A 25,973-nucleotide genomic window follows, 5' to 3' on the forward strand; every position below is an offset into this window, starting at 1 on the left:
ACATATTGGCTAGTTGACAATTTTTCTTATAACGCCATATACATAGGAGTAGCCATAGCATCTTAAGTATATTAGTGTCTGGAGAAATTTTGTATTTTTTTCACATATTGTTGAGTGAGTAAAGAAATTAAAAAAAAGGAATCTATATAAAGTTGCAATTAATTCACTAAGATAGTTATTCGGCCCCACAAGGAGGTAATTATTTTGCTGAGATTAATTAACATGAGATGGTAAATTAGAAAGTAAATTAAGAGATATTTCTATGCCCACAGGTACTAATTATTTCTTGAATTTATTGTTTTAGATTACTAGTCTTATGATGAAGGAAAGTAAATTATATGCATTTTTCAACCTTTGGCCATAGGAAGGTTTGAAATTACTATTTGAATTGACATGAGGTTGATTAAAATCAAGGTACAAACTTCATAGCATTTTTATAATATAGTTTTTGATTGTTAATTTAGTGTTTCATTCCAATGATTTTATGGTTCTTATTAGGTTGACTTTAAATTCGTTCTCCTTTGTTTTGGGTGCAAGTTTTAAATTAGCACTTTTATGAGAATGAACAAACCATTCTCATAATATGGATATACTTGCTAATATAGAGGTTGAGTATGAGAATTAGAAGCAATTTAGTAGTTTGCTCATTCTGTCTCATATTCACATAAAATAGGGTTCAAATCCTAATTATTTATAGTTAAATCTTGCATGAAAGTCATAAAGAAATTATTGCAAGTTTTAACTAGCACCATTAGAAGGCTTTCTTTTGTGACACTTAAATATTAAAGTGTATTTTGAAAAGATGAGAATTTTGCTATATCGTGAATTAAAGTCCCATCAAGTTGAGATTGAGTTATTTCTGTTGCATTTCATTCTTGATTCTTTCATAAATAATTTCTTAGCCATTCAAACCTTTATAATACACATAAAGATATATGGTTAATCACTTGTTTAACCATGTGTATTAAAAAAGAATAAAGAGGTTAAGAAATAAGAGAAACTTAACCTTCATGAAGAAGAAATGTAAAAAAACGTAATTTTGTTCTTAGTAAGTCAAACAACAATAAAGACCAATATTATTTGTAAGAGAGTAATACTTGATGCTTTACCTTGAGAGAAAGTAACTCAAAAGAAAATCTCAATTGTTGAGTGTTATAACTTGTGATATATTCGTGAATTGGCTAAAGTTTGTGAATTTGCATTGCTAGTATAATAAGTTTCTGATTATATGCAAAGTGAACAAAAGTTTCTTTATAGAAACTAAAAATATTCACATAAAGTGATGTATTCTCATTTCAAGAAAATTTATTTTTCTAATACATTATTTTCTTATTACTTTAAACTTTTTATTTTCAAATTAATTACTAGCGGGTATGATTACGAACCTCATTATCCAGTAGTAGATTTTGAAAATAGTGAAGTTATTAATTCTAAAGTTTCCAGTACCATCTTTTGAATTGAGCAAAATGCTACACTTGACCACAATAATTATATTGGCAGCAAATATGTTTATCACTAGGGGAAACTCCATAAATTTTGGCATAGGAAATTGACATATATCTCAATAAAAAATAAAGAGTTGATAAATCATAAATTTTTAAAGATTTTAGATTTATTAACTATGATATTTTAAGTAGACTGCATAAGTAAAGAGACTACTCAACCATTATGGATGCCATAAGAGTTTCATTATAACACTAAAATTTTGTGAATTATTTGCTATCCTTTTTTATTGGTGAGGGATATTTATCTCATTATTAGATAACTATTCATCAAATACAAACTCCTTTCTTATTTGATAAAGAATTAATATTTGATACCTATGCAAGTATTCAAACGAGAAAGGAAATTTGAAATTTGAAGGTGTGACGCCCCCCCCACTTCTCCCAAGGGCGAACCCAAGGGTATCCGCGAGACGCCTGCCCAACTCTCGCCAGGACTCAAGACAAATCAAATCGAACTTAACGATACATACCAAATACTACGAGTCAAAATAAAGAAAAGTCGCTTCCTTAACTAAATATTTAAATCTTACATCATGTTCACAAAAGATACATCAAGTTCCAAAATGCAACCATTAAAAGTCGACTACACATTTACAGCTCCGATTCCAATCAAAAGTATAATCTAGTCGGCTTTACCAAAATCTTCCAATCCAACCTGTTAAGGAAAACAAACTAATAGGATGAGCCAATACTCAGTGAGGCCAAGAAAACACACATGCAAACACATAATCCAAGTAGCGACAACAATTACATTGTAGGTAAGGCTATCAAATTCGAATAATTCACATTTCGAATAGGAAAAATAAACAGAAACAATTCAAGGATACTGTAGCTCTCAGGAGCTAAATTCCATGCAGTCGAGTCGAAGTCTTGATCACATCTCACGTTGACACTCCGTCAACCACATAAGTATCAAATCCGTAGATACACCACTTTTCTTCGAATCCCGTCACCGTTACACCCCCTTACCGGGCCCGCTCATCAAAGTTTTTGATAATACTCGAGTATATCATGGCAATACTGCACGAGTAATGCCGAGCAAGATCTCTCCAATAGATCATGCTCTACGAATATCTCATGGTTTGCTAAGCTTATCGACCAAGCCCATGCTGGCTCGATTCGCAAAGTTAGCCAACGAGTTTTGGGCGTCCCCCGAATATGAATACGAATACGAATATAAGTCGATGAGCAACGCTCAAATCGACGATTCCAAATAGGAATCACAAATACGGATCACATTTACGAATCACATGTACAAATCACATCCACATTACCATGTACAAGTTCGATACGAATTCACATAGCAAAATTCGAATATAATTTCATTTGAAAGAGAACGAGTGCGATAAAGTACACCCTCGTCTCAAATTTCAAATTTACATAACGGATAAGAAACAGATAACCACTTAACAACAAGTTCATGCACTTGACACTCACAGTGATTCAAGTAGCGAGTTCAAATGATGGTTTAGGCGTCTCCCGTGAGATCCTCTGGAAGGTCCTCTTGAGCGCCTGAGCATTTAATAGTGAATTATCATTCACACATCCCAATTATCAAGGAAGATTGTGCACTAGTACAATCTGGGAAAATTTCATGAAAATGAACCTCAATTACTAGTAAATCGAGGTTCAAGTGGAGTTTCTTAATGTACAAGAGCAATCGAGTTTTGTTATCTTGGAAATCAAGCATAAACATTCAAGTATTATCGAAGGAATAAGGAATACTTGAAAAACTCCATTTCCTTGAAATTCAGAAAATTTCAGTTTTAATACGATATTTTGAAAAAATCGTATCTCAGATTCCACATGTCGAAAATTGGAAAACTTGATACCGTTGGAAACCTCTTCCAAAGTACTAAAAGTTCTTAGAAGACACTTTTCCATGAATCTAAGTGGAAGTTGTTCAAAAATGAGCTTAAAGTTTCTGTTCCAAATCACCCAGGATTGAGCCGGGGTTGGTTTTTCGCTAACTTTGAAAATTCAGCAGAATTCACTCGTTGTAAACCAGCCCTTGAAATTTGTAGCTCAATTAGAGGTGCAAGTAAGGTTTCGGACAGAACAAGCGGTTCAAGAATCGGAGTTTCGATCACCAAGATATGGTAGCTCAAAGTTGGGAAAAATTCAAGACTGTTACAAAATTTCCAGATTTGGTTCCGACTTTGGACCTTTTGTTAAGTGTCGAAACGGACTTGAATTGACACCAAATTTTGTAGTATAATACTCCCATATGAAGGGTATCTCTCTATCAAATTTCATGGAAAAATACCCTCGGAAAGGTGGTTAATCAATCAACCAAAGTTTGGAAAAATCCTTAAGGCAATCTGTCCAAATCTAAGGTTTCAAAAATGAGGCAGTCGCCGTATTTTGATCATAACTCCCTCCATTTAACTCGGAATTGGGAATGGTTGATAGTGTTAGAAAATACATTCATAGGGCTAAAATTTCACAGAAGAAATTGTTTCAAGTTTCAGCATGCAACTGGTTCGAAATTAAGCCTAAAGTTGCAGCATCATCAAATCATTTCGGCAGAACGGAGAAACAGGACAGCCGACTTCAGATGAATGGTGTGGCTCACACACATGAAACCAGAATGTGCACTATACACCGTTGGAAACATGGGAACATCTAGTTTCAAATGCCACTAACGGCACTTGATTTCGACGTCGGAGTACGGAGTTATGGATGAAACACGAACACTGGTCTGGTTATGACGGCAACCGTTTTCCCACATTACTAGCTTTGGAAATAAATTCGTTTGACCCACCAAAACTCAGTATTTTTCAACGAAAATTTGTACACAACTGCTACAACATGTAAAAAACATAATCAGGCCATTAAATCCTCAGTTTCTGCATTAGAATGACCGAACAGAGCAGGGGTAAAATGGAAACTTTTTGTTTCAAGAGTTCAATAACGTTTCTGGTAACAAAGCACCTTTAATCTACTTCCTTAAGCTCTAATTCAGCAACAAAACCATCATCAAACATCATCACAGCCATCAACCCAAAGTGGGAGTTCATAGAGCCCACGTTTAACAATTTTCCCAACAATACAAGCTACTAAAGTGACGATTCTAGCTCAAATGCATAAATCAAACTCCAAAAGACAAGTTTAAGGTGATGGATTACTACCTACTTTGATGGCTGGTTAGGACAGAAGTTTCGGCCCCTTTGAAGCTTGAAGAACCGTGAAAGCTCCTCCCTTTTCCAGCTAAATGTGTTGTCCAAGACTTAGGCTAAGTGGTGCTAAATTTTTAGAATTCGGTGGTGATTTGCATGAGTTTTGGAAGAAGAAATGTTGAAGGTTTCGGTTGTCCCTTTTGCTGCTGCTATCCGGCCATGAAACTTTGCAGAAATGAAATGAGATTGCTGGTTCCTTTGCGTACATAAGACGCTTGACGTCTAATATATTAAATACGTCAAATCAATTACAACTAGTGCCCTACGCGCGGGTTTTGTGTTCGATTTCTCTTACGTTTGTTGCACTAGTGCACTAAACCTCTAGGGCACTTACATTCATATAAATATTATTCATTCTTAATTGTCCCAAAATAATGGTCCAAAATCCCTCAATTAAGCGCGCACGTGAAAACGCGTATTTCTAATTTAGGCGCAATAAAATTGAAACCTTTGAGAAAATCTTATAACGATCGTACCACTAACTATCACTTCAATATTTAAACCTAAAATTGCCTATTTTAGGACCATTGTATATGTCTTAAATTTTTGAGCTTATTGTACTCCTAATTGGCTAAAGTTTTCAGACACGTTTTCACTTTTTCACTAAACAAACTTCTAAGAAAATAATTTTTTTTGAAACGAGACACTTTAAAAATATAACGAAGCTATAAAACCATATATTTAGGTCTAATAAGGATAGAAAATAATATTCGGGCAAAAATCCAAATAGATAATTAATTGAGCCAAAATTAGGGGTTTAAAAATAATAATTTTACGAGTCCTCACGTGAATTGAGTATTAATTCCTCAATTATCCTTTCTTAATCTATTATTGATCGTTCTTAATTCTCCAATATTAATACACTCTCGATTCAAATATAGTCTCGAAAAACGTGCACTCGTTGTTTCGAACTAAACGAGTTTTCGAAGAGTGAATTTTTCCAACAAAACTCTTTTAAAAATATAAAAGAGGCGTCGTTCCATATAAATGGATTTTAAATGATGGAAATAAATAATTTGGAGAAAAATGAGTAAATAAATATTTAAACAAACTACTAATATTCGATAAAATAAAATAAAAAATTTCGGGTCCTCACAGAAGGATAGAAAATAAAATGAAGGCACACCAAAAAAAAAGGGCTATCCTATTTGTGCTCATTAAATAGGAAACATTGCTAATGAGTAAAAGCAATGCTTGATTGGTTTCATCCAATGGTGTACTTTAAGGAAATAATGAGATACTTGTGGATATAGCATATTGGCAATATTTATATCTTGTGCGTAATGCCTTGAAATTGAAGTATATTCTTAAACAATTTCTTCCAAAATTATTTAAACGCCACTTTGATTATGATATGGATGAAAATCAAGTTTAAGATATTATGTTTAGTTTTGTGAGGGTGATCAACCTACACATAAAGAAACTATACAAAAGAAACAAGACTATCTTGCTCCAAGAAATTTAGATTCTTTTACACTTCAAAAATTATTAGAACTGAAGATTTAAATTTCTTAAGAGCATGAAGTAAGTGGGAGTGTTTTGACTCTGGAATGGAGTATTGAAAAGGTAAGGATTCATATTTGACTCCTTTGAATATGGAAAATTGATAGCTTTTCTCAAAATTATTATTTAATTATTTTAGATAAGCAATCGAATGAAAAATTCCTTGTCAAATAAACACATGAAGTAAATCTACATTGAACCCACTGGTTGAGTTATCTTATAGACAGCGGGAGGAAAAATGTTCTCTATAAAAAATTGAAGTTCTTTAATTACTATGTTGTATATCTACAAGAGTTTAAGGATGAATTGTGTAATGTTTTCATGAGGTGCAAATGGAGAAATCTCCGTGTTTCAAGAATAGTGTCACAAATTACCACAAAATCTCTACCAAATTTGAGAGATTATATTTGGGGTAATTATGGCACTAGTAACTCACTATTAGAGATACATTAGATAAATATGAAAATGAATGTCCTTAACGCAATTCTTGATAATTAGGCATATACATGTGTCACCATGGTAGAGAATGTAATTTAAACCAAATTATTGCTCCTCAATAGTATATTAATTTGTTCTTCATTTGATCTTAGAAGAATTTTTCTAGTAAATTAATATACATTAAGGTTAGTGGGAGTAATACTATGAGAGTTTTTCTCAATCATGATATTTGTGAAACCCTTCTATCATTAATATTCACAAAATAGAATGTAAAAGATAGTTAATCTGTCTTAGAACCTTCATGCAAGAGTTCCTTGGTAATAAAGAACAAATATTACTTTTAAATAATAATAGTGAACAATTGCATAATGTTCACATCATGCATTGGAATGAATATAAATTCACCAAGAACGCTATGAAGTTGTACTACAGGCATCTATTGTTTGGCCTAAAGTTTGTCGATATTGTATTTTGGCTAATATAGATATTTGATTTGATTATACCCTTTCATTATGTATACATAAAAGAGTGGAAGTCAAGACATTCAGGTCGACACAAGGTATTCAATAGTTATTTAGAAAGTAAAATGTAGCTATTGAGTACACATCAAGGTGTTATTATTGTTGATCAACAATTAAAGGTTGCCGGGTAAGTTGTTAATGATCAAATAACTCATATAGAACTCACTAGGTCATTTAGTATTTTGCTATCATTCTAAAACTATTGTTGTTGTCTAGACACTCAAAATACTTATGTTTACATGATTTTGTGCACATTATTGTTCATGTATAAAGTAAAGATCATGTGATCCATAAAGTTGAATCCTGAATAACTTATATGAAGTTATTCATAAAATTTTTTTAAAGCACTTGATTAGAAAGTATAATATATTGTAATACATAGAAGGAAGTGTTTGTCATGAGAACATAATCGCCATGATTCATGTATTATTATTTTCTGATTAAACGACTATTACATAATTGTTGAATTTGGTGAGTGACAAACAAAACTTATGGCCATTTTAAGTATCTAATCACTCATATGTTAACTGACTATTTCATGTGGGTCAAGTGGAAGAAAGTAAAACTTGCCTCTTTTAGAGGCAATTGTGACCCATATGATTGATTCTAAATTAATTGATATCCTAATTAATTGATTGATATTTTCAATAATTAATTAGTATTTTCCATTTGTTAATGATTGATTGATATCTTTTGCTAATTGATATATGATTCAATCAATTAACCAACCAAATCAATCAATTAGTCAGAAAAGATTATGGATTATGACAAGATTTTTTTGATGGAAGGAAACCCTAGAGATTTTGATAATTGCTAGTAAGGGTTCCTGGCCTAACCTATAAATAGCCTATGGTATCCCATCAACACTACACTCTCTGATTAGGTATAGACTAGAAACTCCTTACTCTAACTTTTTCTTCTATATATATATATATATATATATATATATATATTGGAATAGACAAGAAAGAGTCAAAGAGATGAGGAGAGACCAATTTGTACTTAATAATGATGGTTAGAGGTAAGTCTATTTAGATTTTCGCTGCATAGTACATTCATATGTACATAATTAGTATAGCAAGCTCAACCCTATTGACAATTCTATTTTGTATGTATATATTCTTGCTGTGACGACTCTCAATAGTTCACAAGTACCGCGTTTACTCTTGTCAAACTGTGTCTGCAATTAGATTGATTTTGATTACAGAGCTCAGGGGACAATGCGAAAGAAATGCTGTGTAAGGGACCTCTGTATTTTCTCAGTGCAAAATTCATCCAAAATGAGCTCGTGCTAGGCTCCTGCTTGATAGGATCTTGGTTTTGAGCTGAAATTTAACTCAATTAGTTGGTAAGGCTAGCTGGAATCAGTTAGAGCCATTTATTGGGTAAGCAAAGCTCAGAGTTTTCTAACCAAGACATAAAAAGCATGATAATGCAGCAGAGGACGATGTGTGCTGGCCTCCTTTTGATAAAATCCAACTTTGGTGGGGTAGGAGGTTGGCTAAAATGTAAGTTGAAATTTTGGAAAATGAGAATATAGGAACATTCAAATTTCATAGGGATAATTTTAGAAACCTCCCCTAAGGTTTCTGATAGTTTCACTGTCTTCCCCTAAAGTTTTAAATATATCACTAACCTCTCTTAAAACTAAATTTTCTTGTAACAAATTAGCGCAATTCAAAAAAATTAATAATAAAAAAATGATTTCAAGAGTGAGAAAAATATTTCATACAAAAGTGCCCCTCAACTAATTACTAGTTGGTTGACTTAGAATCAAAAGGGATTATTAGTTAAGAATAGAAAATAAAAACCATAGTTAGAATGTGTCAGTGTAAGTAAGGCAAATTACAATACTAGCATGAGCCCACTAGAATTCAATAACAATGGCTCGCAAAATCAAAGAATTGGAAGGAAATTTTATTAATTTAGAATCAATATTTACACATTGAATTCCTCAATTCTTAGTGGTGAAATTTGGAAGATTTTGAGTAAGAATTAAATAAGACTAAGTATGACCTTTTCAAGAAAAATGCCACATTAAATAAAAAATATAAAATATGATCAAATATTGTTTTGAATTATTTCTTTTACTTACAAGGTCCATTATTTCACATGATTACTAAGAAATTTCTATCATTTGTAACAAAAAAAACAACTCTCAGGCAATGTTTGCATGAATAGAATGGAAATGACTTTAATGGAAAATAAGTAAATCAAAGTGGAGAAAATCATTTTAAACAATCTTTTTGGAATTATGTATACAAAGAAAAAGAAAAAAAATTGAAAATAGGGAGAGAATAGATTATGTGCAGTTACACTTTATCTAAACTTAATAAAATTTATTTGTAAACATATTTTAACAATTTATCCTTTTTGTGCATTTTTGTATTCATCTTGTTATTTTTATAAAAAAAACTTATGAAATAATAATCTCTCAATATAAATTTTAATCTTTTTTGGGGGAAGAAATTACAAGAACTACTAAAATTAGAAAAAGAATTTAAAATGTTAACAATTATTGTTATAAAATTTGGTATTCAAGATTTTCAAGCTTTTTTACATTCCAAATTATGGGAGTACAAGTGGCTCAACTATCTCTCCATACAACTATGTAAAATTTCCCAAGTTGCAGGGTAATAAAGTCATTTGACCATTGATGTGGTAAGCATTGAATTCCAATTGGTTGACCGGGGGAGGGTAAGTGATATTTTAAGAATCTTGGGGGAGGGCAGTAAAATTGTCATTGAAATTATCCCAATTTCATAAGTAGGGCGAAACTTTTATTAAGTTTGTGGATGGGGTATGGGTTACTACTATTCACCAAACGAACAGATTTTTGGCTAAGTAATTAAATCACACTTGTAACAATGTACACTTTGTCAAGAGCAAAAAAATTCTTTTTTGAAATGTGCATCTTATCGAACAATAATATGCACCTAAATGATAAAAATATGTAGTTTGGTAAAATGTACATAAATCCAAATATGCACATCTAAATTGATACAGCTGTGTATAGGTATAATCAAATTACACACATACAAGTCGCAATATGTGCACATAAGGGTAATTTTCTTATTATACTTACAATATTTCTTTTAATAGTTCATGACCATTAACTCGCACCTCATGCAAGGGGTAGGGATGGATTGGATGTTAGAAGGAAGGGAATGTAAGTGAAATGTCCTGGAATCGAGACATCCCGCCTATATTAAAAAAAAAAAAAAAGAAAAAAAAAAAAACTCAAACGTCATTCATAAATTTTCCAAAACTTACACCTTCTTTTAAATTTTAAATCTTTCTATTCCCTTTCTCCCAATTATCCCAAAATTTAAATTGGCTGGTGGGAACATGAAAAAATAACTACGGTAGTAGGGATCTAGACTCCTTCACTTGAATGGGCCAAATTTGAGTGATGTTATTTTCAGCAGCACGAAAGACACCGTAACTTCTAAAATTATAAACAAACACAAAACTCCCTCAGTCATTGAAAGTTATAAACATATATAAAGGTCCCTTGGTCGTTACATGTATTGTTCGGGATTTTAAATATTCGTGAAAGTGTATAAAAATCACAAGTCAAATATCTAAGCTATAGGGTTAACGATATAGGATGACGATTGAGAAAAATTACAGTTAAAGAGTTTTTTGTGGCTTTCAAAATTACAATGGTTTTTCGCATTCCTATTTTCCTTTTATTATACACTTAAATCGATGTTGTTTGCCAGGATAAATATAAACGTGGCCCAAAAAGAGTAGGAACTATCTCGTGCACCAGCATACGTAGTTTTATTGTATAACTGATACTAATACGTATATATTTGTTGGTAGTGAAAGTAGAGAGAAATTTATACTTTTATTCACTAGTTTGTTTGGAGTTCACAAGATTGCAAATGAGGTTGGAATAACATCTAGTTTTACGGAAAGCAGAATGAATAATACATTAACTAACTTTAATACTTATACATGGAATAGTACATCAAGATGATAAAATTGAGTTGTTTCATGAGAAGATAAGTGTATCACATTAATCTAGGGGGAAAATACATGTATTAATCCTCTAGGGGAATTGAATGGACATCCACATCTATTTGTATTTGTTTCATAACAAGTTTGGTGTTTTTGTCATTTTTTTTTTGGGTAATCATGAAAAGTTTTAAGTCTCACAAAAAATGATAACTCTTTTTGTTTTAATCCGTCGAGACATTGGTTTACACTATTATCTCGCTGCAACATAGTTTCAACATATTTCTCAAAATATTTTCATCTAACTTTGAATTCATGTATATTCCTGTTTGGTTAAGTTACACTAAATTTCTTTAACAATTATCATTCAATTCAATATACTTTAAAATAAGTTAAATTAAAAGAACCGTTTTCTCTTAGTCTTAAAAAGAATTAAGTTAGTAATATTCATATTTGAGAACAACACGTTACCCACACTAAGTCTAGAAAAGAATTACTGATGTATCAGAATTATCGTTTTCGAAAAAAAAGATGTATCTGTTTATTTAAAAAAAAAAAAAAATCATTGTTTCACTAATTTAGATACAAAAAATCAACAAAATTGAGATGATGTACAGATTATTGAAAAGGGGCCAATTTTGTCAAGACTTCATGTTTTCTCACCAAAGCTATTGAGCACCAATCTCAAAAAAGTCATAAAGAGCCAAGCCAAAGCAAAAAAAAAAATCAATAAGGAAGGCAACAAACTGGCCTGTACGGTGACCTTATCCTTTTGGATTCATTTCAGCGGATAATGATTCATTTACACTTGATAGTGATGTAAATCTGCATCCATCTTCAAAAGCAAAAAATACCTCCCTTGTTTCCTGTTAATGATCATGGAAGTCATCTATAGCATCCTAGTTCTCAGTTTCTTGGTAGTCTTAGTTGCTATAAAACACCTTCAAGAAAACAAGAGAACTCTAAAGCCTCCAAGTCCACCAGCTCTCCCAATTCTAGGCCATCTGCACCTCCTGAAAGCTGCCCCTCACCGTGCTCTTCAACTTCTCTCCATCAAATACGGCCCCCTGATTTCCCTTCGATTTGGGATTCGTCCTATACTTGTTGTTTCCTCACCATCTCTTGCAGAGGAATGCTTCAGTAAGACTAATGATGTTATCTTTGCTAACCGACCAGGGTCCATTTCTGGCAAAATCCTTGGCTACAACAACAGTACTATCGGATTCTCTCCTTATGGAGACCACTGGCGAAATCTCCGCCGTGTTACCACCATCCATATTTTTTCTTCCGCTAGTCTCCACAACTTTTCCTCAATCTGGACAGAGGAAATCCGTTTCAGTGTCAGGAAATTGTTCTCAATGAACTCTGATGACAAAGTGTGGAAAGATGTAAACATGAACTCTGTGTTCTTGGATTTGGTATTCAATGTGATCATGAAAATGCTTGCAGGAAAAAAATGGCCATCTGATAAAACAGCTGATTTGTTTTCGCTGATCTCCTTCATGGGTATTTGTGATTATGTCCCTGTCTTGAGATGGATTGGATTTCGAGGGTTGGAGAAAAATTTGAGCAATTTACAGCAAAAGAGGGACAAATTATTCAGGGATCTCATTGATCAAACTAGGAAAAAGGAAGGTGAAGGTGGCTCATGCTCGACTGAGCAGAGAAGAACTGTTATCCAAGCATTGCTGTCCCTTCAAGATGCTGAACCTGAATTCTTAACTGATGAAACTGTCAAAGGGATCATACTAGTAAGCCAACTTGCCATTTCTCTTTTCTCCTTAACATAATATTTTTTGCTTTGGTAATTATTGCTCTTTATATCCGGTTTCTATTTTCATATTTCATTTTTTTTTAATGCAAATCAACCTTTTCTCCAATTAGTCAGTGAACTCCTCTTCTAGCTGGTAATCTCTTATGTTGGGCTTTACATTCATTTTGACAATACATGCCTTGTTGTTCTTCTAGATTATGTTCACTGCTGGAGTACACACTTCAGCTCTGACCATGGAGTGGGCTATGTCCCTTATGCTAAACCACCCCCAGGTATTGAAGAAGGCAAGGAGTGAAATAGACAACAACGTTACACAATCAGGGCAATTGATTGAGGATTCAGATCTCTCCAAATTGCCATATTTGCGTTGCATAATCAAAGAAACACTTAGACTTTTTCCTGCAGCACCAACTCTTTTGCCTCATTATTCATCTGAGGATTGCACCATAGGAGGCTTCAAAGTTCCTAAAGGCACAACTTTGTTAGTAAATGCTTGGGCTATTCACAGAGATCCGAAGGTTTGGGAAGAGCCAGCCAAGTTTAAGCCAGAAAGGTTTGAGGGAATTAATGAAGGGGCTTGCGATGAAGGGTTCAAATTTATTCCATTTGGAAAAGGTAGGAGGGCTTGTCCAGGTGCTGCCTTAGGCATGAGATTTATTAGCCTGACGTTGGGAACAATGCTACAATGTTTTGATTGGGAAAGAGTAGGGCCTCAATTGGTGGATTTAGAAGAAAAATCTGGTATAACTTTGGACAAGGCCAAGCCTTTGGAAGCATTGTTCAGGCCACGCTCATCCATGATTGAATTGGTTTCTCAGCTTTGACTAAAGAACATGACTGGTGGCTTTTGAAGATTGTATCATAATACTATCTGAAATACTTAAAGCTCAAACTACAAAGGTGCACCTATTGCAAAGTGTGAAAAAAAGTGAAAATAAGAGGAAGGAGAATATAAGCATGAAAATCTTTCAGTCTATGCAGTTATTAAATATTAAATAGGCTTTGAACTAAACCGTGTTTGGCTTTTTCTTTTTGCTTTTAATATTGGTCTTTTCAATTCACTGTAAGTGCATCTACTCGAGGTCTTTGGTTTTCCACATTTGTAATTATAGAAAATCTTCAACCTTAACTGCGTTTCTTTGTTGTTACATAAAGTGGTTTTGGGGCTTCAACAAAACAAGCAAAAAGAATGTCTTATGAGTAGAGATGTCAATCAAAATCCAATTATATTGATTCGTCCAAATCCGCCCACCAATGATCGGCTCAAACTCACCCACTAATTTTGAATAAATTTAAATGAGTACCCAATTAAATTCATTTAATTAGTGAATAGTGAGTTGACTCGATTCATCCATTTGTATCCATTTAAAAATAATTAGACACTTAAACTCAATTTTTAATTAGTGTTAAGCAAATAAATTTGAATTTCTAATCAATTTAATAACAATAAATACCGTTATTTCTTATCAAATAGCATGCAAAAAAAAGTAGAATTGTAAGTGACTCATAAATAGATAATTGGGTATATCTATACTCATTTATTAAATGGGTATAAATGAATTGACTTAATTATACCAACTACTTAATTATGACCGCCCAAACCACCCAAATCACTCATTTTAGCACATCTACTCATGAGTAGCGAGGTTATCGAGCTAACTCGAACCCAATTGTGGGTAACTCGAGCTAGACTTCAAAGAAAATTAGCTAAGCTCAAATTCAAGTTTAAGTTCGACAGTGAATTTCCTTTCTATGTCATAACTCAGTGTATCACCATCTTCAATTTATCCACCAAAACCGTTGCTAAGTTAGCTTAAGAACTCTTTTATTGGTATCAGTCTCTTTTATTTCACATTCACTCAAAACTTTTACATGTTTAACTTCCTTTGGCATACTTTTTTCTTTGTCAAATTTTTGTTGGCGGTGTATAAAGCTTTCAAGTTTTTCATATATCTGTTTGATGTATTAGATATGCATAATTTTGATGTTGCAAGTAAATTTATGAAGATACAACTCTTTTCGTGAGTTACAGGTACACATTCACCACTTCGAATCCCAGATTATTAGATTTTTTTTTTGTTTTACATTTTTTTGAATTTTCAATTTATTTGTGAACTTTTCAAATTTTTGCAAAAATTTGTTCTTTTAGAATGATGACAGGTATTTTAGAAGATGTCTGTAGGTAATTATAAGTTCAATTTATCCACAGTCTCGTGTAGGGATGGCAATGGGGGCGGGTGCCCGCGGGGGGCTCTCGGGGCGGGGGGTGGGGCGGGGGCGGGAGGGAATTTTTTCCCCCCGCTTAGAAACGGGGCGGGGGACGGGGGAGTATACCCCCGTCCCATCCCCCCCGCCACGCGCAAAAAAAAATATATATATAATTATATATAATATGTAAGTTAATTAGTTATAAATTTATGATAATGATATTATTAGTTATATGTATTATATAATGTATAGTAGTTTATGTAATATAATTGATATTATCAATTATATGAATAATTATACATGTCTACTAATAAAATTTATTAATTAGTTATACTAAATTTACTAATACATTTATACTAAATTTCTAATTACACTTAATAGAATAACACTTTTTTCTCAAAAAAAAAAGCACAAACACAATAATGAATTAGTGATTGCATTTGTACTAAAAGTGAAAACTTGACTATTTTAGTTATATTTATTTCATCATATTGGATTGTATTCAAATAACTTCTGTTTGATTGTTTTTATGAGTTTCAATTGTAAAATTACAATGAATAATAATTTGGTGATGTGTTCATATTTTAGTACTTGATTATTTATTAAAATTTAATTATAATAAAATTATATAATAAAATTTTATTAACCCCGCGGGGGAAGCAGGGCAAGGCGGGGCGGGGGCGGGGGACGGGGGAGGGTCTCCCGCCCCAACCCCGCCCCGTTGCCATCCCTAATTTCGTGAACGTTGAAGGACCAATACCTATTAAGATCGCAAAACTAATTTTGGAGTCTCCAGAACACATAATTCTTAAAGAATATTCAAGCCATTTTTTTTTTCAGGGTTCGTTTTCACACTCTAATTTTTTAACTCTACATCAGTTAATCAAATGACTTCAATTTATTAGTGCCACTAATTTCAAGGTCAAATTTGCTTAAATTTTCAGTTTTGCAAGTCCCTGGAAACTTTTATCATCTTCATCTCAAGTATCCCTGTATTCTTGCTTTTATTATTCACCCATGTAATCTTGATTCTAAATGCACATATGCCTCATTGCTAAAGTTTTTATTCAATGTTACTTGATAACAACTCATAAGTATGCCCTTATGAAACAGCAACAAGGAAGATCTTGAATGCGCCTATTCGCAACCCAGGAATAAATTAACCTAAGTACATCCCAGTAACATGGAGAATCAAATCATGGTTTCACATAAAATATGATGGACCAAACCTTTTTTCACATATCAAAATAAAGAAATATAACTTGACATAAGTTACCCTGGAATGATAATGCAATAATATCTACTATAGGGGGAGGGTTGGGTTGGGTGGTACGGGGGAAGGAGTGTAAGCAAGAGGCCTCGGGTTCGAATCCTACTGTTTACACTAAAAAAAAAACAATAATATCTGCTACATAAACTTCTCAATTATGTCTGTTTTTTTTTTTAACTTCTCATTTATGTCTAACTGCTTCTAAAAAATGTCAGTGTCAATATAATCATTAAGAAGAAAAATATTGGACTGCAAAAGTGGACTTTAAGAGAAGGTTCAAGAAAAAAGGAGACTGTGCAATTAAATGGCAAACATCACTTTGATAACAATACATATTTACTTAAGACGAATTGTATAAAAGAATAAACGCAAAGACTAAGATTGTAATTTTTTTTATTTTTTTTAAATATAAGAATCACCTATTAAGCTCTATAATTAATATTAAATCTAAAAAGTCAATTATTTGGCCTTTAAAACTGTGTTCACAAACTTTTTATCTCTTCATACTCAGATTTTATATAATGTTTTAGCAAAATCAATAAGAACACATGAGAAAACTATCTCTAAAAGGCTAAGGCCGTAAAATAAAGAGAATGACCAAGGCAAACAAAGAGCAAAAATGAGCAAAATATGACATGAAATATTTGTCTCTAAAAAAGGACAAGCTCAGTGCTAAGAAAGATATAAAAGCTTCTTAGAAAAAGAAGCTTAGAACCATACAATTTTAACTAACCTATATCACATTTGAAGTTTGAATAATTAAAAGTTCAATGGACCGAACTATTGTCTTGAAATAATATGAGTTTTGCAATTCTACGGTAGATTCATAAAAGTGCTTAAGAAACACGTGGGATAACACTGTTGAGAATGATGTGTTCACTGAATAACGAAATATGATTTCATCACAACTCCAAATATTATCATAGAAATTTATAAGTAAGATAATTAAGTAGTATTATCTTAAAACTAAAGGGAGAAATTTTGTTTCAATGTCGACAAATGCAACGTGCATTTTCTTAGTCTATTATTAAAAACTTGTCCAAGGATTCTTCCATTTTTATAATAGGTGTTATCTCATTTTATATGCTAAAATTACTAAATTAATTTTGAGAGGTCGTTAAGTCTATTCTATATCTAAAGTACCCCTTCAGATGATAAACTATTTAGGGGGAAAAAACTGTGAATTTGAACATGCCTAAAAGAATTAAGAAATAAATTTACAATAAGGAAAGATAGACTTATTATCATTAGTGGTGACTGAAAGCATTTTTTGTTTGAGTGAGAATGACCCCTATTTTTTATTAGATAAAAAATTTAAAGAATTAAAGATGCTCATAAAATAAGATGAAACAATAAGGGAAGGAAATAAATCAATCCATTAAGACTGTAGGCGAGGAACTTTAAAACTTCCTACAAAGATATTCTAGAATAAGTCTGAAAATAATAGTAACAAAGTTGGTTTACATTAATAGCTTGAACAACACAAGAAAATTATTAAAAAATTTTTAGTAGTTTGCCATAGAACACAAACCACCTTATGAATTATACTTGTTTGACAATATCAAAACTCTTTCCACAAAGCACTTAAACACCACATACATCATCACACTCGAGCTCGAATCTAGCTCAAATCTAGGATCGTTTACACCCAATACATGAGTGGTTGAGTGATCCAGAAATGGGCTGGATTTTTTAAACTGAAAAAAAAAATCTTTTTATATTTGTAATGATTTGACAATTTAGATTTAATCATATAATAAGTCCAGATTTAGGGGGGGAGGGTTGGGTTGGGTGGTACGGGGGGAGGGAGTGTAAGCAAGAGGTCTCGGGTTCGAGTCCTCCCGCTTACACAAAAAAAAAAAAAAAAAATTCCAGATTTGGATGTATTGGATGGTAACGGAGAAGCGAACGTAGAACAAGATTTTAAAAGAAAAGGTCCTTAGTTAAACTGCAAATTAACTCATGTGATTAGCTCGTGATTGTCCACACGGCGGATCGAAAGTGGTAAGAGATGACACTAAAGTATCAAATATATGTTGTCCCGTACTATTTGGATTTCAGTGAGGTTTATGGAGTAATGTGAAATCTCAGCGTGCAAAAAGGGGCCGCAATCAAGAATATTTTGACTGATCAAGCGCCTGCATTTTGTCTTCTTCCTATTATTTGTTTCTAAAATGCCATCCTAAGGTGCATTACTAAATAAAGGCCCATTTGGTAAATAAGTTTTTTGGGTGTTTGTTTAAAATTTTACTGTAATTTACTGTAAGAGTTGTAGGAAATATTTTTGAAGTGTGTAAATTTTTGGATATTTTGATGTGCATAGTTTTAAAGTTTTAAGAAATTTTTTGAGATTAATATAGTTAAAATAATTTAAAAACTTGTAACAGACAAATTTGACAAAAAGCTTGCTTGCCAAACATGCCCAAAATTTGCTTTTGACCACTTTGCAGATCAAAATAGCCTTCGGATTTGTAAACATTATTAGTTTAAAGAATTACTCTAGAGTGCAATTTAGAAATCCATTGTAAACGAGAACAAGCCATATAACAAGATGTCAAACAAACTGTAAGGATTCAAACGCGGAATAAACAACTATTGAGATATCAAATGTATAACAATTTAATGAAAAACAAACCACAAGTATGAAAGATAAACGACACACAACATTTAACGTGGTTTGACTCCACCATTGAGCCTACATCTACGGAGAGAAACTTGTTCTTTATTATGAGAGAAAAATCTTATACAAGAATACAACTTGAACCCAAAACCCAACCCTTGTATACCATCTCTCATGTCCCAAAAACCCTCTCTCACACCCCATGTATAAGGTTACATAATACCCCTTGTGTTTGCTTGTGTATCTTTGTAGTATGCCAATCTATCTATTTATAGAGAACATTACTGTCAAAAAATCAAATAACAATTGGAAACCAATACTATTTTCTAAACTCATATAAAGTAGAAAATAGTATCTAATTCTAGTTAAATAGGGTTTTACTTGACTACTACTTCAAGTAACTAATTCCAATTAGGAAACTAGCTACTTCCCACACCAAATAGGAATCTTGACTAAAAGAAATTAAGCCAATTTCCTAACAAATCTCTACCTTGGCGAATATTTCTTTTAGCAAACCATCCAAAAACTCCATTTGCCTTTAACTATCAAATAATATGGTACCAAACTACACACCCGAATCAATACAGTCCTGCCACCAAATTGATTCAATCGGCAAATGAACATGTGTAGTTACCATGAGTCCAACCTGCAGTTGACTCGTGAGAAGGTGCCTCAATTCACCATCTCCCTTTGCAGGATTTCTTCTCACCACCACTTGCAATCTAGGATGCCCTTCTGTGAGCTCTAACCCTAACCATTGAGGCAATTAAGTGGTAAAGTCGCCATACTTCTTCCCATCTTCAGGACTGTCTCGCCACATATAGTTTCCAAGACTCCACCTAAAACAAAAAACTCGTATCTGTCAGAGTCTTTTGGCGCATAGAAATTAGATCTCCTTGTTTCTTTGGGACACGTGCCACACTATCCAAAAAACATAACAAAAATCTAAAATCCACCGGGATGAAGTATCAACCATTGGAGGTGTGAGAAAGTCTCCACCGATTCACGTCCAAAATCAACATTGGAATTCACCTTTTCCTTGACCCTTGAATCACCTGCCTAGATTCACCGTCAAGCATCTCCATATTTTTCGACTTTTCATCCTTTACCATCAATGCTTTTTGTCAAGCTATTGAAACAAGGATACTACCTATTAAATTGTTCAATTGGTGACAGTTACCAATCCACTTGATCTCAATAGTTAACTAGGATCCAACTACGAATCTTGAGCAGTCCAATCTCGCAACCAACCTCTGATACCACTTGTTAGGATTCAGGTGCGGAATAAGCAACTATTGAGATATCAAGTGCATAACAATTTAATGAGAAACAAGCCACAAGTATGAAAGATAAATGACACACAACATTTAACGTGGTTCGACTCCACCATTGAGCCTACGTCTACGAAGAGAAACCCGTCTTTATTATGAGGGGAAAATCCTATACAATAATACAACTTGAATCCAAACCCAACCCTTGTATACCATCTCTCATCTCCCAAGAACCCTCTTTCACAACCCATGTATAAGGCTACATGATGCCCCTTGTGTCTCCTTGTGTATCTTTGTAGTATGTCAATCTATTTATTTATAGAGAACATTACTGCCAAAAAATCAAATAACAATTGGAAACCAATACTATTTTCTAAACTCATATAGAGTAGAAAATAGTATCTAATTCTAGCTAAATAGGGCTTTACTCGACTACTACTTCAAGTAACTAAATCCAATTAGGAAATTAGTTACTTTCCATACCAAATAGGAATCTTGACTAAAAGAAATTAAGTCAATATCCTAACACAAACTAAGAAGAATTTTTTTCAACAACAGTCCTTTATTCAACCTTTAAAATATCCTTTTCATTTGTTCCAGTTGAAAAGAATTACTCAACGATCAATTTTTTACAAAAGTCCTTTTGAATATCTGTTGGCGCATACAAAATTTAAAATTGTATTGTTATGTTAGGCTTTACTTTCATTTTGACAATAAATGCCTTGTTGTTTTGAGTGATTATGTTTACTGCAGGAATACACACTTCAACTCTGACCATGGAGTGGTTTATGTCCCTTATGCTAAACCACCTTGAGGTATTGGAGAAGGTAAGAAATGAAATAGACAACAATGCCACACAATCAGGGCAACTGATTGAGGATTCAGATCTCTCCAAATTGCCGTATTTATGTTGAATAATTAAAGAAACAGTCGGACTTTTTCCGGCAGCACCAACGCTTGTGCCTCATTATTCATTTGGGGATTGCAGTATAGGAGGCTTTAAAATTCCTAAAAGGCAAACTTCATTAGTAAATACTTGGGTTATTCATAGAGACCCTAATGTCTGGGAAGAACCAAACAAGTTTAAGCCAGAAAGCCAGAAATTCGAGAGAATGAAGAGGTATGTGAAGAAGGGTTCAAATTTCTTCCATTTGGAAAAGATAGGAGGGCTTGTCCAGGGACAGCCTTGAGCATGAGATTGATTAACCTGTCATTGGGAACAATGCTACAAAGTTTTGATTGGGAAAGATTGGGTCCTCGGTTGGTGGATTTGGAAGAAAAACTGGTTTTGACTTTGGGCAAGGCCAAGTCTTTGGAAGCATTGTGCACAAGTCACGCTCATCCATGATTGATAATCATTCCGCAGCTCTGAGTTAGCTTCCAAGGTAACTAAAGAAACATTTATTTAGGGGCTGCTTGTTTCACAGATTGGAATCGGAAATGGAAATGAAATCATAGACTCTGGTTTTGGAATTAAAACTTTTCATTCCAATATCTAACTTGGTTCGCACATTGGAATTAGTATTGTTCCAATTCCTGATGCTGGTTTGATGAGTGTTTCGGAATTAAATGCAATTAAATTCCAAAATTACCCCTGATATAACAATTCTTCTAAAACAAAAGAATTACACATACGACAAATTAACATCTTCATAATTGTAACTACAATAGTTATTAACTTTTTGATAAAACATAAGAAAATCATAAATGATAAAAAAATTAATACCAGAAAATAAATATAGTGGCTACATTAACAAGGAGTAAATTCCCAAAAAAAGGAGTTTTTAAACAATCATCCAAAAGGTGACGATTTTTGAGTCTCTTCCCAAAGGGTGAAAAATGCATCCAAGGAATGTGTTTTTCCAAATAAAAACGCAACTTTCAAATACGTTATTTTATGTTTTGGAAATTTGTTTAAATATGAAAAATTGGTTAAATAGCCCATAAGATACCAGCTCTTTATGGGAAATTGGCAGGTTTTGTAATATGTTTTGTACCAGTTTTATGAGAAACATACCAGTTATTTATGGGAAAAATTGATTAAATAGTGCTCAAAGGAAAACTAGTATGTTTTGTATTTAATATAAATTAAATATGTGAAAGTTAAAAAAAAAAAGAAATTGCCTATAAGATACCAGCTCTTTAAGGGAAACTGGCAGGTTTTGTAGCAACTCTTTATGGGAAACATACCAGCTCTTTATGGGAAAAATTGGTTAAATAGCGTCCAAAGGAATACTAGTATGTTTTGTATTTAACATAAATTAAATATGTGAAAGTTAAAAAAAAAAGAAATTACCCATAAGATACCAGCTCTTTATGGGAAATTAGCAGGTTTTGTATTTAATACGCTATTTAACCAATTTTTTGTATTTAAACAAATTTACGAAAATTAAAATAATGTATTTGAAAGTTACATTTTTATTTGGAAGAACGCATTTCTTGAATGTGTTTTTTCCCTTTGGGAAGAGACTCAAAAATTGCCACCCTTTAGGAAGTTAGTTTAAAAACTCTTTCTTTTTGGAAATTTACTCCATTAACAAGTCGTTTGTGGTTCCTACATTAGATAATTGTGAGGACTCGAAAATCTATTATTTTTAAAATCCCTAATTTTGGCTTAATTAATTATTTATTTGGATTTGTGCCACGAATAATATTTTCTAGTCTTATTAGACCTAAGTACATGATTTTATAGTTTCGTTATATTTTTAAAGCGTCTCATTTCAAGAATTTTTTTTTCTTAAAAGCTTGATTAGTGAAAAGTGAAAACGTGTCTAAAAAACTTTAGCTAATTGGGAGTACAATAAACTCAAAAATTTGAGACATATACAATGGTCCTAAAATAGGCAATTTTAGGTTTAAAAACTCAAGTGATAGTTAGTAGTACGATCGTTATAAGAATTTCTTGAAGGTTTCATTTTTTCGCGCCTAAATTGGAAATACGTGTTTTCACGTACGCTCTTAATTGAGGGACTTTGGACCATTATTTTGGAACAATTAAGAATGAATAATATTTATATGAATATAGGTGCCCTAGAGGTTTAGTGCACTAGTGCAACAAACTTAAGAGAAATCGAGCACAAAACGCGCGCGTAGGCGCACTATTTGCAATTGATTCTTTTCCGCACTTAAACTATTAGACGATTAGCATTCCTTATACGCCAAAGGGTCAGACCCATCAAGTCATTTCTCCAACCTCCATGGTCGGCTAGCAGCTGCAGAGAAACAACTGAAAACTTTTCCAACATTACCTCTACAAAACTCACTAAAATCACCACCAAACCTTCATAGATTCACACCAAACTTCACATACACTTAGCTCTTCACTTGGACAACACTTTGAGCTTCAAAAGGGAGGAGCTTTCATGGTTTCTTGGAGCTTCAAGGAGGGCCGAAATTCTGGTCTTAAGCACCAAGGAGGTATATAGTGATCTAACATTCTAAACTTAGTTTATAAGAGTAGGATTACACTTATGAGCTTAAATTTGCATATGGGTTGTGGTTGTTGTTGGAAAAATTGGAAAAGTGGGCTCTATGAACTTCCACTCTTGAGTTGTTGCTGATTTTATGCTTGATGATGTTTATAATGTTGGATTAGTGTTTAAATTAGTGGTTTGTTGATGGAAAATTGATGCAAACTCACGTTGGGTGCAAAGGCCAAATCTGACCATTTTGCCCCTGCTTTGTTCAGCCACTTTAATGCAGATATTTGAGGATTTAATGGCTTGATTGTGTTGTTTACATGTTGTAGTAGTTGTGTAAAAATTTTCATTGAAAAATGTTGAGTTTTGGTTGGTCAAATGAATTTATTCCCAAAGCTAGTAATCTGGAAGCTGTTCACGTCATGGCCAGACCAGTATTCGTATTTCGTCCATAACTCCATGTTCCGACGTCAAAATCAAGTGCCGTTAGTGGCATTTGAAAATAGACATCCCCTTATTTCCAACGGTATAAAATGCACATTTTGGTTCCATGTGTGTGAACTGCACCACTCTTCTGAATTCAGCTATTCTGTCTCTCTGTTCTGCTAGAATGAAATACAGAAGCTGTGACTTGAAGCTAGATTTCGAGCTAGTTGTGTACCAAAATTCAAAATGATTTCTTCTGTGAAATTATATCCCTATGAATTTATTTTCCAACACTATCAACCATTTCCAATTCCGAGTTCAATTGAGTGAGTTATGATCAAAATACGGCGACTGCCTCGTTTTCGAAAACTCTTAGATTTGGACAGATTAGATGTGAGACTTGTTATGGTCTTACTAAATGAATTTCTTGGTGCTAAACACCTACCAGATGTACCATGTAGGTTCCTTGGACTTTTATTGCACAAATGAACCATGTTTGGAGGTTTTCTTAGCCGAATGTTTGGAAACGGGGAGAAATAGAGCTAAAGGCAGTTTTGCCTTAGTAATTTCAAAACTTTGGTTGATTGGTTAACTACCTTTCCGAAAGTATCTTTCCACGAAATTTGATAGAGAGATACCCTTCATATAGGAGTACTATACTGCAAAATTTGGTACTAATCCAAATCCGTTCCGACACTTAACTAAAGGTCCAAAGTCGGAAATCCAAATCTGAAAAATTGTTTAACAGTCTTGAATTTTTCCCAACTTTGAGATACCATATCTTGGTGCTCGAAACTCCGATTCTTGATTCGCTTGTTCTATCCTAAACCTTACTTGCACCTCTAATTGAGTTATAAAATTCGAGGGCTGGTTTGCAACGGGTGAATTCTGCCGAATTTCCAAAGTTAGCGAAAAACCAACCCCGACTCAATCCTGGGTGATCTGGAACAGCAACTTTAAGCTCATTTTTGAATATGTTCCATTTAGATTCATGGAACAGTGTCTTCTAAGAACATTTAGTACTTTCAAAAACGATTCCAACGGTACCAAGTTTATAAATTTTTGACTAGTAGAAAAGAAGTTATGATTTTTCAAAAATTTTACTAAAAATCGAAAATTCTGGAATTTCAAAAGAAATCCACGCGGGAAGCATTTTTCTAGAATCCGGCCTTGAATCCGGCCAGTTTCTGGCCAGATAGGCGGCCGGATTGTAGTTGGAATTTGAAAAAAATGAGGATGGCTACTGCCTCCAATCCAGCCAGGTTCCGGCCGAATTGTGACGTGGCCAGCCCACTTACGATTTCGATCGTTCGTTTTCCAATCATTTCGCTTGTACTCGTTTCCAACCAATGATTCTAAGGATAATAATCCGATTTTTCTCGAGTCTTGCACCTTTTTGCGAATCCAACTTCAAAGACAAACTCAAACGAAATTTTCTAAAATATTTCCGAACCCTACTCGTGTTCAATCTTTCTCGCCACTTAGGGACTTATAGAAATTGTCTACTATTCGATGTTTAGGCACGCACGAGAACCTCCAAGAGGACCCTACCGTGGAAGTTTGAACACTCAATCCAACCTGCTTGCTTGCTTAACTTGGTGAGTGTCAAGTGTTTGACTACTTGAACTCTATGGACTTGATTACATGCTTAGCCTACTTGATTTTTTGAAAATGGAGTCGAGTGTGTACTTTATTGCACTCGTTCTCATTTGAAAACAAATGACTCATGCTTAACATGATTTACCTGGTTTACATGACTTGAAATACCTGCTTAGATCTGTCAAATGTTTGAATACATGACATGATATGCTATGGCTGCATACGTCGTTGGAGTGAATCTCCTCGACACTTACATGATACATGGGGGACGCCCAAA

General features: G+C 33.4%; 1 protein-coding gene and 1 long non-coding RNA gene across 2 annotated transcripts; one reads left to right on the forward strand and one right to left on the reverse strand.

The window, feature by feature from the left end:
• Window positions 1–1,953: 1,953 nt before the first annotated feature.
• Window positions 1,954–4,868, reverse strand: LOC140006204 (uncharacterized). Its single transcript, XR_011813837.1, has 3 exons — window positions 4,637–4,868; window positions 2,943–3,017; window positions 1,954–2,160 (listed from the first exon to the last, which is right to left on the reverse strand). It is a non-coding gene; the product is annotated as an uncharacterized lncRNA (long non-coding RNA).
• Window positions 4,869–11,792: 6,924 nt separating this feature from the next.
• Window positions 11,793–13,895, forward strand: LOC113712378 (cytochrome P450 81Q32-like). Its single transcript, XM_027235807.2, has 2 exons — window positions 11,793–12,860; window positions 13,078–13,895. The coding sequence occupies exons 1-2, from the start codon at window positions 11,982–11,984 to the stop codon at window positions 13,705–13,707; spliced, it is 1,509 nt and encodes a 502-aa protein (XP_027091608.2). The 5' UTR covers window positions 11,793–11,981; the 3' UTR covers window positions 13,708–13,895.
• The last annotated feature ends 12,078 nt before the right edge of the window (window positions 13,896–25,973 follow it).

Source organism: Coffea arabica, chromosome 1c, assembly GCF_036785885.1.
Source record: "Coffea arabica cultivar ET-39 chromosome 1c, Coffea Arabica ET-39 HiFi, whole genome shotgun sequence".
NCBI classification, from domain to species: Eukaryota; Viridiplantae; Streptophyta; class Magnoliopsida; order Gentianales; family Rubiaceae; genus Coffea; species Coffea arabica.

Excerpts from the sequence above, each read along its gene's own strand:
- LOC113712378 (XM_027235807.2), top strand. The coding sequence starts at position 11,982 with ATGATCATGGAAGTCATCTATAGCATCCTAGTTCTCAGTTTCTTGGTA. Across the intron at positions 12,861-13,077 it reads CTGTCAAAGGGATCATACTA|ATTATGTTCACTGCTGGAGT; the intron begins GTAAGCCAACTT and ends TTGTTCTTCTAG.